General features: G+C 44.5%; 1 protein-coding gene across 1 annotated transcript in view; it reads left to right on the top strand.

Annotated features, from left to right (window-relative positions):
• The window catches only part of LOC126981463 (PDF receptor-like), a 169819-nt gene that overhangs the window by 125058 nt on the left and 26468 nt on the right, over nucleotides 1-18293 (top strand). The window contains exons 7-10 of the mRNA XM_050832527.1: nucleotides 9105-9207; nucleotides 10846-10960; nucleotides 11707-11776; nucleotides 17044-17129. Of these exons, the coding sequence (XP_050688484.1) occupies nucleotides 9105-9207; nucleotides 10846-10960; nucleotides 11707-11776; nucleotides 17044-17129 (374 nt within the window). The remainder of the gene's footprint in view (nucleotides 1-9104; nucleotides 9208-10845; nucleotides 10961-11706; nucleotides 11777-17043; nucleotides 17130-18293) is intronic.

Raw genomic sequence — 18293 nt, forward strand, 5'->3', positions numbered from 1 at the left:
TTAGTGAAGGCGCAAAATCAATAAAAAAGTGATGAAATGGAAAGAAGGAAAATAGCTAAAATAGGAACCCGAGAGAATAATAGATAGGAAGAAAGAAAGAATAAGGGGAAGGAAGTATGGAAATTTGTACGAAAGATAAGAGGAAAGAAACCCAATTAAATGCTAAACACCCTGAGAATACACCCACCACTAACCACAGACACACACACACGCACACACACACACCTAACCCTCACCCTCACTCTCACCCTCTCCTTCCCTCTCTCTACCCTCCCCTCCCATGTTCCCGTCACCGCCAACGCCACTTTCCACGAGATCGTATCCTCGGTGAGTGACGCCCCAACGAGACTGATTAGCGTATTCATTCTATTCTTTTCCTCACCTCTTCTTTTATGGGTCCTCTGCGTGTGCCGCGTCTCTCTGGTAACCTAATGTACGACTTTCCGAATTCCCGAGGGTCGATTACACTTGAATGTCTGTATCGTTTCGTCTGTGGGTTTGAAAAGTGAGGGATTTAGTAAGTGCTTCAGTAAGAGAGTTTTTGAGTCCCGTTTTGAGTCCGTATCGTTCCAAGTGAGTTTAAAAAGTGAGTAATTATTGAGTGGAGTTTTTGAGTGTTTTTTTCCCGTCATCCGCATCGTTCGGTGTGAGTTTAAAAGAGTATGTGATTTATTAGGTGCTTCAGTAAGTTCTTTTTTATTGTTTTTTTCCCGTCATCCGTATCGTTCCAAGTGAGTTTAAAAAGTGTTGGATTTATTAAGTAAGAGTTTACAGTGCTGTTTTCCTGTCATCCGTAATGTTAAATGTGTTTCAAAAGTGAGTGTTTTGCTGAGTGCGTTTTTGAGTGCCGTTCTCCTGCCATCCGTATTGTCCGGTGTGAGTTTGAAAAGGGAGTGATTCATTAAAGCGTTCATCCACAGTCATTAGTCAGGGCACCATCATCACCATCATCAATCTGGTTCCGTCCCCGCTTAACACCCATTTCCTCCTGTTCAGTGCCCCGGTAAGTGACTCCAGCGTTCCATCATCACATATCATCACCGTTACTGTTAGATGCAATGTCATTTAAGGGGGAGTTTAGTCTTTTTATAGGGAGAGATAAAGATGAATTATATCGCCGAGGAATGGATCTGAAGCGCCAACATTCAAATAAAAGTGAAATTATTACCGCCATAAAACGAAAATTCATCCCGGCCACAAAATGGACCACACAGCCATTCAAAGTTTTATGACCGGCGCGATGAAAAAAATATATATAAAGAAAACGAACCTGCATATTGCCTTCCATCGTCAACGGCAATGAAAGGTTTTATTTTTATTTTAGCACCTTCCATTTTTTTTATCATTATTTAGATGGATTGATATTCTCCTTCTCCATTTCCTCCTCCTCCTCCTCCTCTTCTTCTTGGTCCTGTTGTTGTTGTTGTTGTTTTTGTTGTTGTTGTGTCGTTCTTGCTCTTTTTTTTCTTTTTCTTTCTTCTTCTTCTTCTTCTTCTTCTTCTTCTTCTTCTTCTTCTTCTTCTTCTTCTGCTTCTTCTTCTGCTTCTTTTTCTGCTTTTTTCTTCTTTTTCTACTTCATCTTCTTCATTTTCTTTTTTCTTTTTCTTCTTCTTCTTCTACTTCTTCTACTTCTTCTTCCTCTTCTATTTCATCTTCTTTTTCTTCCTCCTCCTCCTCATCTTTCTCTTTCCATTACTCCTTCCTTCACCTCTTTCTTGCTCCTTTTCCTCCCTTCCCACATTTCTTCTCAACACATTTAACACTCCTAACCTCCCCCCTTACCTTAACACATGAATAGGACGTGAATAGGTACTGATAACGCCAGCTCCTTCCTCCTCCTCCTCCTTCTCCTCTCTATCTTTCCTCCACTACTACCTTCACCTCCTCCTCCTCCTCCTCCTCCTCCTCTTCACTCCTTCTTTTCCACTCTCATAACCCTCTTCCTTGATCCTCCTCTACTTCCCTCCATCATTTTCATTACCCTCGTTCTTTTCCCATCTCTATGTCCCGTCTCGCCCATCCTCTTGCCCTCCTTTCCCTTTCTCATCCTCCCTCCTTTCTTATTCTTTACTTCTTTCTATTTTTTCCTATCTCTCTATCCTTTCTCGACCCTACTCTCTCTTCTCTTCCCCCTCTCTCTCTCTCTCTCTCTCTCTCTCTCTCTCTCTCTCTCTCTCTCTCTCTCTCTCTCTCTCCTAGGCTTCCTTCCCTTCACCCACCGCCTCTGGAAAGGGACAAATTTTTATGCGCGTTTTTTCCGGTAAAATTTCAAGGTTTCGTTCTATTTCCATACGGCGAGGGGACGACGACACTAACAGGAGGAGGAGGAGGAGGAGGTGGAAAGGAGATAAAGAAGACAGTGAAGAAAAGAATTTGAAGAAAAAAAATAGAAGAAGAAGAAGAAGAAGAAGAAGAAGAAGAAGAAGAAGAAGAAGAAGAAGAAGAAGAAGAAGAAGAAGAAGAAGAAGAAGAAGAAGAAGAAGAAGAAGAAGATGATGATGAAAAAAGAAGAAGAAGAAGAAGAAGATGATGCTGATGATGATGATGATGATGATAATGAAAGAAGAAGAAGAAGAAGAAGAAAAATGAAAAAAGAATGACTTATAAATTGGAAAATTAAAGCCGAATGAAAACAGAAAAAGCAAAGAGAATGAGCAACAAAAAAAGACAACAACAAAAACAACAACATATTCCTCGTCGAGTCCGTGTTGAACAGCAGGAAGAGGAACCTTTCCCCATTTTCCCCCCTCCTCCTCCTCCTCCACCTGCACCTCCACTTCCATCTCCTCCTCCTCCTCCTCCTCAGCCTCCTCGGAAAGGCCTCTCTCGTCGCTCCCTTTCGCTCAAGATATTTCAATATATTCCGGCTCTTCCTCCACACGAAAATTCCTTATTCGAGACTTTGCCAAACTTTCCCGTCGGTTACACCCTCTTTCCCACGTGATTCTAAGGTGTGTGTGTGTGTGTGTGTGTGTGTGTGTGTGTGTGTGTGTGTACCGCCCGTGTTACCTCCTCACATTCTCCAGCGTCCCCTTTTCACGCACCCACACACTCTTCCACCACCACCACAGTCCCTTTTCCACCCGTCCAACTTTCTTTTCTCCATCTTTCATTTCGACATTTTTCCATAAAACATTTTTTATCTCTTTTTCGTTTCACTTGCGACTTTGTTCCCTTATCTCTTAAAGCCCTTCCCACACACAACTCCTCACTCCACTTCAGAGGTCTTCCACACCTCGCTTAGTTTTCTTTCCCCGCACTACCTGCCAACAGCACCGCTCATCTTGCCTGGTCCGTTTCCCTTCACCCACGCGTCCATTTCCTCTTCCCATTATTCATCCTCACCTCCTCTACACAAGACGCCACAGCACACCTTCCACCCCGTCACCCTCTTCAGGGAAATTAGCCGCCAACAGCCAGACATCTCTTCCCCTTCAACAGACTTTCATCTGATCATTTCCTCCTCGCCCGCCACCCACGTCTTCCTCTTAGCAACACCTGACCACATACGTTGACACTAGTTCTATTTTGACTGGGTGACTGATTCTGATTGAAGGTGCTTACACTTCAATGAGTTGTAGTGATATAAAAGAAATTTATTATAATTTTCATACCCTGCTTTGTTCATGTTAACTTCTCTTCTCAACTTGCTAACTCCATTCTTCCGATCCTCCCGCGGCCTCACTGCACACGACTCTAATTCTAGCTCATCCGTGTACCGCCTAACTTTCTAATCCAAGATTAACCGGCGTCTTCATTCATTGACCCCATTCCGTGGTACACTTATTTTACGTTTGGCCTATAGCGCCGGTAGGCTTTCATGATGGGGCCTGTTGGTCGGCCCCAGGCCCTTAGAGCAGACAAGTGCTTTATAGTGGTGCCCTTCTTGCTTAGCTAATGCTGCCACCCGGAGGTCCACTTGATCCTCTTTAGAGAGTTTCGCTAAAGTCTAGGACAGCATATGGTTAGTCTCAGGCGACTCGGCGATGACTGAAAATAGTCAGCTTATAGCGGCGGGCGGGACTTAAAACCCGGATCCTCAAGGACGCCACGCCCGCATGCTGGACCACTAAACCGGTGGCTGAGTGGTGGCCGGAACAGCCTTCCTCCGTTTGTATTTCTACCCTCCTACGACTTAAACCTTTCCAAGAAGGGAATATCATGACACCTCTCTGACATTATATGACTACACACTCTTTAACCTCTCATGCTTTACTTTCGTTTGAGCAGCCTTTTCGGGACTACTCTCTGATTTGTTGTCACCTTGGCTGCCTCCTTTGCAGAAAAAAACATAATGGTGTAATGGACGTCAGCCTCCCTGTACCCTCACTGACAGAATGAATCAGCAAGGTTCCAGTAATATAACATGAGCAAGGAAACGCTCTACATTCCTGACCGAGTCCACGCCGCCATTACGTATTCCGCCAACCCTGGAAGCGGACGAGGCGGGCGGTGGGGCGGCACGGGATCATGTGTAACAGTGCGAAAGGGTCAAGGCGCTCATTGTACAGATAATCCTCTGCTATTAGTCGATCCGTTGTTTTCCTGTCATTGGTTAGACTCGCGTTGCCATTGTGGCACTAAGGGAAGGCCTCCACTAGGTCTGCATATTTGAGTTCAAAGCTGAAGTCTCACATTTTCGTGTTCGCCGCCGCCGCGTCGAGTGTGAGAGTGCACGGGTCTTGGCACAGCTTCGTCCGTAGGGAGTAGCGTAAGCCCCTTAGAGGACGTCATTAGCTGTTACCAAGTGGCGCGTACGGAATAGGGATTCTGAAAGGACTCATCCACCTCCAGGCTCCACTACACCCCGTACACCCCCGCCACATCCCCACCACCACCTGTTCCTGATACCATATAAAAAGGACATGTAGCTAGAAGTGCCGCATCCAGCGCAGCAAGAGGTCTTCAACTATCGCCCAAACTTGAAGGGCATTCATTTGACTTGTGTTCATTATGGTTAAATATGTTTCCAGGAACCACACAGCGGTGAATTAATTATAAAAGGAGACAGGCAGGTCCTCCCGCACACTACCTGATGGATATTTAGCTTAAATTTTCGTTCTTTACAGTCACCCATACAAGCCGAGTTTCCAGGAAAGTTAGACGCGAAGGACTTAAACTGTTTACCAAAGTTAAGCTCATTATTGAGCGGCTCGCTAACGACGCAAAGTACTTCATTGGGTTGCCGTAGTAGGCTGCGGCGCGTCCCTGGCGACATCCTAATTTGTGGCCAAGGCTCACATAAAACTAATTGGGGCAGCTCCTCTCCCCTCCAGACGGCCGCTTATATTGCGCCGAGGAAAATGTTCCTCCTTGCTTAAGAAAAATTATAAATTAATGAATAACTAAATAAATAGTATGAATAATGTTTTCTGCCTTATTTTAAATTTCATCACTTAAGGAGCAACAGGGAAATGTTTTTGATGTTGCTGTATTATGTCAAATCGCATAAAACCTCAAGATACTGGGTTCATCATCAACAAATATAGTGGTGCACACTTCCCCCCTACAAGTTACCCTTTGTTTGCATTCAATTACCGACACAAATGTGCAACTGTTACATCAAGGCTTATAATTTACATTCCGTATATACGGCATCCAATATTTTGGCAGAAGTATAGGACATTCACTGCAATCATTAATTCAAAGTTTAGCAGCTCTCTTCATGGTGGTGGTACCTGCCTTGATCAGGAATGTGCCCGCAGTTTGGGAAGCACTGAGACCAACTTTGGGGAGGCGGTGGCTGAGTCGTCAAAGTAACGGCCTCGTGTTCAGGAGGACGCGAGTTCAATCCGCCGGTACCAACCCCACCTTTTTTTTCAGCCCGCCGCCGGTAAAAAACCCACATGCTGTCATGAGAAGACCACCACCTATCAACGGACTCTAGATTTCTAGGATGAGCTGAGGGAGGGGGGGAGCGCAGCCATGCAATGCAAGATAACGCCACTACACTCGCTCGCCCAGCCAGACGGGCTGGGCCGACCATCATCCCGACTAAGAAAGAGCCCGACCACCGATCATCAGGATCCACCAAGAAGAAGCCTACCGGGCTGCAATATGTATAAAATAAAAAAAAAAAAAATCTTGTAAATAATGTAAACCTGTTGCCTGCTGAACTCCAGGCAGCCAGGCCAACCTCAAGTGTGACTTAGTTTAAACTTGGACGGTAAAGTCCAGTGGTGGATAAAAACAAATGTTGTGCCCCGATATTCCTTTTTAGAAGAAGGTGCATTTGCAGCCCGTGAAAAAGAATACCCACAAGACCTCAGACACTAGCCTCCACATTCCAGTGAGGTGATATACTCGCTCTTTGCTGAAAGTGCTTCCTAGAGTGTATATTTCAGCCTGCAACCTGGTGAGGCAAAACAACACTATTTGTTTAGAGTTACGACTTTTAGTCAATATTACCAAAACTTTGCCTAAATATGAAGTTCTACTGAAACTAACAAATATATTCCACGGGTCATTTTAAAGGCGCCCTCTATCACTACGCCACCGTCGCTCCCACTCGGGCACCACGACCCCTCATAAAATAAATTAGGTAAACGGCCCCATAAGTGCCATTTCACAGGATACATGACTCAGGAGATATACAACTATCGGAATTACGTGCCCGTGATATTTTAGACACAGATGAACCCACACGGGTGACGCAGCCTTGGCAGTGGCCTTCACGAATTCTTGAACATTCCTGTGCTGCCTCTTTGACAGACACGTGTTCTAAAATACAACTACACTTCTAATTTCTTTCTTTTATACAAAAAAAATATTTAAAGCTTCGCGCAAGGTAGTAAAGAATGTTAATCTCACCGCAGCCATCGCTTAGGGCTGCAGACGGCCCGGCCAGCCCTTCCCAAGGGGCCCACGGAGGAAGGGTCTAGTCCACAGCCACTTAAAATTTTGAAAAACAAGTTAATATGGAGGGGAACTAAATTTGTCTTGAATACATGAATGATATGAGGACAGTAAGAGGCCGGATCTCGTTGTTTTATGGGAGCCGAGTTAATTTTCGTTCTCTTCTTTAATTTGCATTCATTTAACTTTAATTTCCTTCTATTTACGCCTCTGTTTCTCCCCAACAAGTGGACCGTAAAGTAATGGCGACGTAAAGTTGTTGTTGGTTTTTTTTTTTCAAAATATACAATTCATTCAATTTTCGTTCGTCCCGAGACATCTTTATGACTACGACCATTTAAGAGGCTGCAAATGGGGACGGCGGAAGAAGGGAAGTTTAGGTGAAGGCGGTTATAGAAGATGATATGGCTTTTATGGCGCAGCAGTGATTTGAGAACTTATGTGTCAGCAGCTGAAAATAAAAACGGATGCGACAATGTGCAGCTTGGAATGAGCACTCCGGAGGCCCGTAAAGGGGAAAATCTGCCACCCTCTGAGACGCACACTATATACATCACACGAACTGAGAGGATGGCGACGAAGTAGGGTAGGGTGGAAGCGGGACAGAAGGTGCTGAGGGGAGTCAAGACGTGCCACATAAAAGTGAGATCAAGGGTGTGCTTCAGGGCGGGAGGGGTGTTTATGCTGTGCCTCGACCATCTTGCAGTGCCCCTCAAATAACTCGCTTTCCTGAGTCACGTAACGCTGGCTGCTTTGCGTAAGGGGCGGGGCAGAGGTCAGGATTCTTAGATTCTGACTTGCATATTAACTATTTCCAAAGAGCAAAAAGGAGATTAATCAGGTTCTAATGAGTGTTTTCTAGGTTCATGGTACATAAGGAGGGTCGTACTATCACCAGGGTCGTTAAACTACCCCTGAAAATCCCCATAGCTCCTACAAAAAGTGTGAAATAATTGTGTGTACTTGGGGGCCGAAATTTTTAAGATGGCCCACAGTGTTCTACCTACTCTGTCAGTCACGTTGCCATGCTATAATAACCCATCCCCGGATATATACGTGAGACATCGAAAAGCAAATTCAAATTGAAGTTAATTCGCAGACTAAAATCACGTAGCTATGCTAAAATAATCCAACCCCGGAAGCAAAAGAGAAAGAAACATAAATTCATCCGGTTAGAGTTCGCTGTAGCAATATTCACATTCACAATATTATGATTTTTATTAACACTCTCGAGCGCCTCATTTGCACATACGCACAAAGGCTATGCACGTGCCGCTAATCTTCGGCGATCAGGTGCAAACAGCCGCGCTCATGATGCTTACCCGCCTCGCCGTAATTGTTATGGTGGCGTGAAAGTAGCCATTAGGCAGCCCGTGCACACCATGACCCGCAACCCGGCAACCACAACACGAAAATAACGCGGGAACTTTTGCTAAGAGGCTTAACAGAAATGGAGGAAAGGGACCGAGGTGGATGGAGTTGGGGGCGACGGAGGGTATGTTGGCGGGGTACACGATGTGGTGAGGGGGTGATGATGAGTGAAGGGGTGTTTTGTCGGGTAGGGTACGTGTTTTAGGATGTGATGAAGGAGGGGGGGGGCGATAAATGGGGAGACTGACAGGGAAGGTACGTGTAATCGGATGTAGTGTGTGTTGGGGAGGAATGTGGAAAGCATTACACACCGGGAAATGAAAAACGAACATTAGGCGTTTACGAGAAGATAAGAGAAGCAAGATACTGCACTGAATGGACCCACGGTAGGAGTGTGAAGCAGAGTACATGATGATGGTGCTTAGAGGAGGAAAGAGAGGACCCGAGAAGGCTTGTGAGGATAAGGAGAAATAGCAAATTGGTGCGGGGAAGTAAGGAACAAGATGACTGGGATAGGGAGGAGCCTCGTCAAGGAGTAGGAGGGTACGTAGGTTCTGTGAGTCCATGTATGTGGCAGCAAGTCCAAGGAAAAGATGACGTGTAAGGAAGACAGGCTTACCATTCTCACATGAAGACTTCCTCCCTCCTCCCCTTCCTAAGATCTGGCCAAGTAAAAATATTTAATGGGCTCGTTAAAAAAACTCTTACCCGATGAAAAATTCCTCTACGGTAAAATGGCCGGGAATTTATTTTTCCTAAGAAACTGGTCCTGTAGGATATGCTTAAAGTGCCTGTTAGTGCCACATGTGATTTTTTCGTGTGTGTCTGTTTTGTATGCAAGTAATCCTCACGCCCTTCCCCCTCCCTCCTCCCCACAGCCCGTGCTCTGCGAGGCCTCCTACGTGTTGCTGGAGTACGCCCGCACCGCCATGTTCATGTGGATGTTCATCGAGGGGCTCTACCTGCACAACAAAATTACAGGTGTGTCCTCTTCACTCTATTATTTTTTAAATACCCGTCACTCTACAGCAAAAGAAAAATACCCGTTACTTTACAGCCAAAGAAATAAATAATCCCCAACTTTACACAACATTCATTAACATCAAAATACACGAGCGATGCGTTTCATTACGACTCAAAGTAACGACACGATAGCTGCAAATTTCCCGAACATGAATAACGATGAAGTGATGACACGATAAAAATAACTGATAAAATTGTAAAGGTATGATAGAACGATAAAGTAAAATAATAAAACGATGAAAAAAATTATAAGTAGAAAAACACAATACAAAATGATAAAAAAAATTGATAAAACGATGAAAAAATTGATCAAACGATAAAAAAAATATAATAAAATGTTAACAAAAGCTGATGAAAAGAAAAACTAAATTGATAAAACTATAAAAGAAAAATAATAAAACGAAAATCAAAATGATAAAACGATAAAAAAAAATCACAAAAAGACAAAAACTAAATCCACATGAAAATAAGAAAAAAATACATACAATATTACACACACCGACGCAACACCAACAACGCCATTCCCCATCAGGCGGGCAATAAAGAGCACGCCGGCTGTCGGGTGCTTTACATAATGTTGGACCAAAAACACTCAATCGGCCATGATGGAAAGCGCTCCCGGCACCACAATTAATTTTCCGGGTCGGGTTGCTGAGGGTTCCGTTTTCCCGTTGGACGACCAGCATAACACAGCTCGGGTCTGTAAACCTCATAATTATAGCAACGACCACTTCTCCCCTACCCCCCTCGTCCCCCCACCGTGGTTCATCCCTGTCTCTCTCCCACCCCTGTCCCCCTCACCACTCGGCGCCACTAACTACTACAGCATTTATTCGCTTTGATGTCGCCAGCAGTCAGTCATCAGTCACAGCCACATTTCCCTCATGTTTCTGCTAACATGATGGTTGCTCACGCTCCTCGTTTACCGTTGAGTTGATGAGTAGTTGTCGTTCGTTAAATCATTACAGAAATTTGCTTTTTATCTACTATATCTCTTGTTCCTATTAGCTGTTTTTTTTTTATCCCTACACCTTTTACCTTTTTCAATTGAGTTTATTTTGAATTAGTTTGTTTGTTTTTATCTCTTATCTCTCTTACTCGTATACATTTTTCATTCTTACACCTCACTGCCTTTTAAACTTCTTCAATTACATTTATATAATTTAGTTACCTGTACAACTCGGCGTATCAGCAAGGGAGATACTAAAGCTTTCACATAAAATATCTCAAAATATACACAACACTAAATGTTTTCTAGACTTCTTAATGTGACTATTGTTTGCTATCACCCTCTCTCCTTCCCTTCCTCCTTTCTCTGCCCACGTACTCCAACAATGAAAGCGTCCTCGCTGTGAATTGTATTTCTAGACGCACCTCCACACGCACGCACCTTCACTCCATCCCTCCCTCCTTCAGGCCATCCACCCTTCATTCTTTCCACCCTTCACTCTCTCCCTCCTTCACTTTCCCCTTCCTTTCAAGCTCACACCATGCCATTCTTAAGTCCAGGCCTCGTGTCGTATTTCTTAAGTGATTGTCTGACCCTTCTCCCGCGTAAACCTTAGCCTCGACCTTTTGTTTCTCCTCCCCTCGCAGTGACGGTGTTCCAGCACAAGTTCTACTACAGCGTGTACCATGCGGTGGGCTGGGGCGTGCCGGTGCTCATGACCGCCGCCTGGGCCACCGCCACGGCCATGCTCTACGGATCAAGGTGAGGCGAGGTTGACATGACTTTTACTTTATACTTGGTGCTTTGAAGTAGCTGTGACTTTTTCCTGGCTTAATTTGTCCCCTCATCTGGCCTGGTAATAATTATAACAAGTGATATTAGTTGAATATACTCTTTCTGATCAAAGTGGTTATCTGTCCAGAGTATATTTTTTCGTTCTCTGCTAATAAGCGCTACGTTTTTCTACTTCTTTATTCAGTGTTTTTACCGAATTGAATTTTTCCGTTCTCTGCTAGCAATGGCTGTCAATAAGTTTATCATCGAGGCGGTAACTTTGTTTAATTTTTTCCTCTAAACAGACTGAAAAGTTGAGGCAATTCCCGGAACAAAACGGTGTATTTTCTCTCCATCCAATAACCCACAAAAAAGTAACACAATATTTTTAGAAAAGCACTTCGCGAGATGTAGCTCGACCTTCTTTTCCCGAGCAACTGATATAATTCAGCGGGAATGAATTAGTGGTAGCCAGAAAGGGAAGTAAAATATTAAACCGAATAACCTGAATTTAATACCGCGGCCTTTATGTTCGTTCCCTTCCAAATTACTCGAACGTGTGATGTGAAAAGTTTGAAAGCGACAGGTTTAGCAGCGTGCACAAGAAGAGCCACCAATTAACGATATGTTTAAGTATAAAGGTAATTAATGCCAGGTGTGTGCGGGTCTAAAAAATATAACGAAAAAATTAATTACTGACAGGTGGGGGGTTTTGTGTGTGTGTCTGTTTGCAGGTGCTGGTGGGGCTACAACTTCACCTCCTACTTCTGGATCCTGGAGGGGCCGCGCTTCTCCGTCATATCCGTGAGTTGTTGTTTCTTATTGTGTGTGGGGTGGGAAGGCGGGGACTACTACATCATGTTTTATCGAGGACACTCTCTCTCTCTCTCTCTCTCTCTCTCTCTCTCTCTCTCTCTCTCTCTCTCTCTCTCTCTCTCTCTCTCTCTCTCTCTCTCTCTCTCTCTCTTATGAGGCTCAATAAAAGCTACTACTCTTCAACAAAATCAATAAGGGCAGGTCTGGCATCCCAAGATTCCAGGTATGCTCTTCCCTAAACCACCACCACCACCACCACTACTACCACTATCACCACCATCCCTACTGCCACCACCACCACCACCACCATAACCTCTCACCACCACAATCACGAACACAACTACAACAACGACATAAATACAGAATTCTTCCTTTCCCAAATTATCCTTTTTTCCTCCCTCTGTCTCTCATTTCCGCCCCTCTTTCCTTCCTTTCTTCCTCTTCCCTTCCTCCCTCTCCCCTCCTTCTTCCTCCATTTCCTTATTTCCTTCCCTACTCCAAAAACAATATATATATATATATATATATATATATATATATATATATATATATATATATATATATATATATATATATATATATATATATATATATATATATATATATATATATATATATATATATATATATATATATATATATATATATATATTTCCGTCCCCTTTTTCTTCCTTTCCTCCTCCTCCTTCCTTCCCCCACTCCTCCTCCTCCATCACACCTGACTATTTAATTTTTCAGTACCTTTAAATTACCGTGTTTGAGCGACGAGAATTTAAGTCTTTTCGATAAAGTATTTTTCGTGTTGTTGAAAACTCAGATTAGCAATAAATGATTAATGCGGCGTGATAGAGAGAGAGAGAGAGAGAGAGAGAGAGAGAGAGAGAGAGAGAGAGAGAGAGAGAGAGAGAGAGAGTAGACAGACAGGCTAAAGTGACACACATACCGGAAAGTGGAGAGTGACAGACACCAACAAACGGGCAGAATGACAGACACACAAAGTACAGGTGGGGTTGAGGACACAAAAATACGTGTACAGCTAAAGAAAAAATACACTCACATTGGAAAACGGAGGAAAAAGTCAAGGAAAAAGCAGAGAAAGAGAAAAAGAATCAGAGCGCAGGAAGGAAGGGAGGAAGGAAGGAAGGAAAAGGTGTGGATCTGATAAGGAAAAAATTCAGCCCATGGGAAAAATCCGTTTGGGAAAGTTGCAAAGGATAGAACGTGAAAGCTTGTGCATGTCGCGCGGACGGACGGATGGACGGACGGACGGGCGGACAGATACAGACAGACAGACAGACAGACAGGACCGACAACGACAGGGAAGGTGGGAAGCAGAGTGAGCAAACAAAAAAACACAATGAAAAGTTAAGGTGAGGGACAGGGGAAAATATAAGACCAAAAAAATACAGATCGGCGGAAAACAGAGGAAACTGTGTGTAAAAAAAGACGTAAAACAGAAGGCAGAGGAAATAAAAAGGGAAGTGAGACCGAGTGAGGAAAGTGGAAAACAGACGAAAGAGAAAGCAGAAAAAATAGAAGTCAAGCCGAAAGTGAGGAATGACAAATAGATAATAAAATGTTGGGATGCAAAATTGATAAGAAAAAAAGAGCGAGTGGCCATATTTACGAGAATCTATGAACACGACACATGGACACAGAGAGGTAAAAAGAAAGAGCGAGAGAGAAAGAGGGGACATAAGAGAGACAAAGAAAAAATGTAGTTTAAGGGAAGAATCTCACTAGTTAGAACAAATGGATGGCTGTGAATACAAAAATCAAGGAACAAGGTGAAGAAAGACAGAGAAGTACCAAGAAAGGCCACGACAGACCATCCGTAACCCTGGAGATCTTAGGCCCTTTGTACAGAAGTGAACCGATGATAACACAAAACATAAGACTAACTTCAAACATCGTTCCAGTGAGTTACTCTAGCTTCTTCCTCTTTGAATAACAGAGAACCAAGGATCACACAAGACATCCAGATAAAAAGACTGACTTATCACCACCCTACAGTGACTTCCTATCTCCCTCACTCGACTCTCCATCTTCATCATCTTTGAATAACAGAAGGGAACCAAGAATCACACAAGACAGCCAGAAAAAAAATTAAAAGAGCACCATCCTACAGAGTGACTTCCCATCTCCCTCACGTGTTCTGCTTTACTCCGCCCGCCGCCTCAGCCCCTAAGACAATGCCAGCGTAGACACATTACTAATTAACACGGCATCAGGTAGCAGTGAGTAGTTGTGACAAGCCTCGTATCCATCACTGTGATCACCAGACAACGCCACATTAACCCGGTAGCTTCTCATTACCTCGTGAAGCTGAGCCATGTTGTGTCTTCGTTGTCATCGCTATGCTGTCCCCTGCCACACCCACACCCACAGCCGTTTCCATTTGCGTAATTAAAAAATCTGGTATGTAATGTGTCGTTGATTATCACACAAACTGACAATTCCAATTAGGCCTAAAAGCATATGCAGCTAATAAACAGCCGCGGGCTTAATAATTTATCGATATAAATAGACAGTGTACTCTAAATCTATCTTTGACGTGAAACCTTTTTTTGGCATTTTTAGAAGAACACGCGATAACCAGTATGTTAGATGATGATATGATTTTAGGACCACACACTCTCCCTGCGGCTAATTATAACAACAGGTTTTTTACTTACCCGATAAAAATAGACGGTATACACCCTATATTCAACTTTGACGAGATACTTTTTGGCATTTTAAGGAGAAAAAGTGATAACTGGTGTGTGGGATGATAAAATGATAGCTTCGGGACCATACACTCTCCCTGCAGCTAATTAACAACTACAGGGTTTTTACTTACTCGATAAAACTAGACAGTATACACCCTATATTATGCTTTGACGAGATACTTTTCGGCATTTTAAGGAGAAAAAGCTATAACTAGTGTGTGTGATGATAAAATGATAGCCTTGGGGCCCCACGTTCTCCCCGGACAGTGTGGTGGCCCCCCAGTCACACCTGGACACCAACGTGACGCCGTGTCCGCCGCGCCGCATTTTACACGTTTTCGGTGCAACATGGTTCTGCTAACCTAATGGCTGGCTTAATGGTATAATTACGCCGGTGAGAGGCCTCGCCACTCCGCCGCCCAGCTTTTACTTTGCTGTGTTGATAAGCGCCGCCGTGTTGCTAATATCTGTTTGGTTCCCTTGATCCCTTGTTTGCTTGTGTTTTCTGCGTCACAATGGTTGTTTTACTGTTTGTTTTGTGTGTAGGTGTGGATGTGTGTGGATGTATGTATGTATGTGTGACCGCTGTGCTAACTATATTTTCTTTAATTTTCTGTTACAATGGTCGCTTTTAAGTGTGTGTGTGTGTGTGTGTGTGTGTGTGTGTGTGTGTGTGTGTGTGTGTGTGTGTGTGTGTGTGTGTGTGTGTGTGTGTGTGTGTGCGGGCGCTAAAAAAAAAATCAGAATTTTCCGTTCTGGAAATTTGTCAGTACAATGCTCTTCCTAAGTTGGAAAGTTTCGTTTAGTCGGCGCAACATTTGTGGTCATATGCCGGAGAGAGACAGGAGGGGAAGGAATTATAGGAGAAGGGAACAGATCCCAGGAGGCGGGACACAACCCCCGATTAATACCTGGTACCCATTCACTGCTGGGTGGACAGGGACGTAGGGTATCGGAAAAGCCGCCGAAATTTTTCCACTCCGCCCGGGAATCGTGCTCTTCCTAAACGACACATAAATTTCGGTAATGTTTATCGCCCTTCCGTCGACCAAGTCAAGTCCCAAATTAGCGATAGCACATACACACCAACAAACACTTCACAGATCCGGCCTGGGTGTGGCGGAGTACGAGTAACAGGGTTAGCGGGCCCTAATTATCTCAGTCCTCGCTTCCAGTATCAGGTTTACACACACGTGGAGGCAGATGTAAACACGCCGCCAGTCCCGCCGCCGCCGTCCCGTCCTCCGCCCTTCAAAGACACACCCACGCCCCTGCCTCGCTAATTGAAGACTCTCAACGCGGCGGCGCGAGACAGAAAGAAGTATCAACATTGAGGACTCTAAGTCGCTGACGCTGCACTAGGGAGTTTAATCCAATTGGTGACTCCCCGGTGACTGTTAGCTGCCAACCCCCTGTCTCATCCTCCCACTCCCTTTCATCACGAAGTTCACAGTAATTACGCAGCGTTTGCTTACTCCGCTCCTCCTTTTCCCAACCACCCCCACCCCTCTTCCATTCCGGCGGCAGTGACGGGTACTAGGAATGAGCAATGGAACAGTAATTTTGTGTGTGTGTTTCTGGTTCATTAAGCGGCGCAATAATTAGTGTATTTCGTGAGTTTCGTCACCAGCAATGTCTGCGCCCAGCAGCTGCAAGTTTAATTAATGGAGCTATTGTTGTGATAGCAGTACGTAGTGGAATATTTTTACATGAATTTGTTGGTTGATTAGAAACTTGAAGGTACACTCTTGGTAATGAAAACTGTCAAGCGAGCGGGTTTCAGAGTTGTTTTCTCGTTAAATTACGTTGTCCCTTACCTTCGCTTCGGGGTATGTGGAGAGTCTAACTAATGCTCAAGAACGGGGGATGACTCTATTCTGTACAACTGTTTATGATGAAAATTACTTGGCTTTCTTTCCCCAAACTTATCCACTTTACCTTTTCTTCGAGAGTACAGGGTAAGACGGGTACGACCAACGGGTGCTCGTTCTCGCTCTCTTAGCAACATACAATGATTAACACAGTTCTCCCTCTCCCTCTCCCTCTCTGCCTTTCTTCCCGAATTACTCACACAGGATAATCTAGCCCTCACTCTCTCCCATTCTCCCTCTCCTGCTTAATGTACCCCTTCCTTTACCAAGCTACAACCAAGATAACCCAGCCCTTACTCTCCCATTCTCTCTCTTCCTCTTATCGTACCTTCACCTTCCCCAGCTACACACAAGATAACCCTGCAATCACTCTCTCCCATGCTCTCTCTCCCTCTTATCTTACCCTTCTCCTTCCCTAGCTACACGCACATGCTAACCCAACCCTTACTCTCCCTCTCCCCTGCTTACCCTACCCTTCTCCCTAAGTTACACACATATAAATAACACTGTCCTCCCCCCCCACTCTCTCTCTCTCTCTCTCTCTCTCTCTCTCTCTCTCTCTCTCTCTCTCTCTCTCTCTCTCTCTCTTAACTCTCCCCTTCTTATCGTCCCTTTCTAAAGCCATGCATACCACCCTTAGTCTCCCCCTCTCACCGAAGCCTTCTCCAACCCGCAGCTGAACATGGTGTTTCTGCTCAACATCATCCGCGTGCTGGTGACGAAGCTGCGGCAGAGTAACTCCAGCGAGGCACTTCAAGTCAGGTACGTGCCGATATGCCCACCCTCAGGAGCCACCAAAAAATGAGTGTCCAACCCGGACCAACCATCATCCCTTCTCTCTGTCTGCCATGTCCTTCCGCAATACACCTTCAGGAAACGTTACGAAAATAGAATCCAACCACAATCTCTCCCTTGCACCTTCAGAAGACATAAAAAAGACCTATCCAACCATCACAGTCTCTCTTCCTCTCTGACATACAAATCCAAGTCCACCTTCATAAGACATTACGAAAATAAAACCCAATCATCACCATCTCTCTCTGTCTTCGCCTCGCACATTCAGAAGAAATTACATAAAGATCGTCCAGTCAATGCAGCTGCTCCCTCTCCTCCGCCATGCATGTCCTTCCCACGCATTTCAAGAGGAATTACAGATACTATTCATTCATCACCCTGCCTCCCTCTACTCCGCCACGCACCTCCTTCCCTCGCATTTCAAGAGGCATTAGGAAGATGCTATCAATTCATCACCTTGTCTCCCTCTCCTCCGCCATGCACCTCCTTCCCTTCCTCGCATTTCAGGAAGCATAACCAAGAGACGCTACATCTTTCTCCCTCTTACCTGCCTTGCACTTCTTTCCAATGCATTTAAGAACGTCAGGCTTCTTATCTCTTATAGTGCCTAGCCTAACCAACTGCATCTCCTTGTAGTTCGCTTTATCTCACATTCCCCGAGACCAAAAGCTCCCCTTCCTTTAAATACTACTACAGGTGTTCCTTTTTTTCACCCCTTACACTTATGGCGCCATGAACGAGAGTCTGTAGGAGGTGGTCTTGTTTTCATGTTCTTCTGATATACTCAATAAGGGAGGGAGAGTAACCTAGACTTTACCTACTTATACAAATCCGTTTATCTTTGATTCCCGCTTTCACTCGGGCAGATATGATAACTTACACTTGTTTGCTAGGGGTTCGAATCTCTCTCCTAATTATATTCTTTAAGAAATCGTTCTGCCGCCCTCCCTTCACATGCTGTCTCATATGCGCGGCTAACGCGTTCGAACTCCAAGACCCTCTTTCGACCCTCATTATAGACTCAGTTCCCCCTTCCAAGCAGATTGTATGTGTGTGGGTCACGAGATTTCTCCATAAGTCCCTCGTATCACCCTCGTTTTGCATAATATCTGTCTTTCCATTCTGCGTTGT

Source organism: Eriocheir sinensis, chromosome 48, assembly GCF_024679095.1.
Source record: "Eriocheir sinensis breed Jianghai 21 chromosome 48, ASM2467909v1, whole genome shotgun sequence".
Classification (NCBI taxonomy): Eukaryota; Metazoa; Arthropoda; class Malacostraca; order Decapoda; family Varunidae; genus Eriocheir; species Eriocheir sinensis.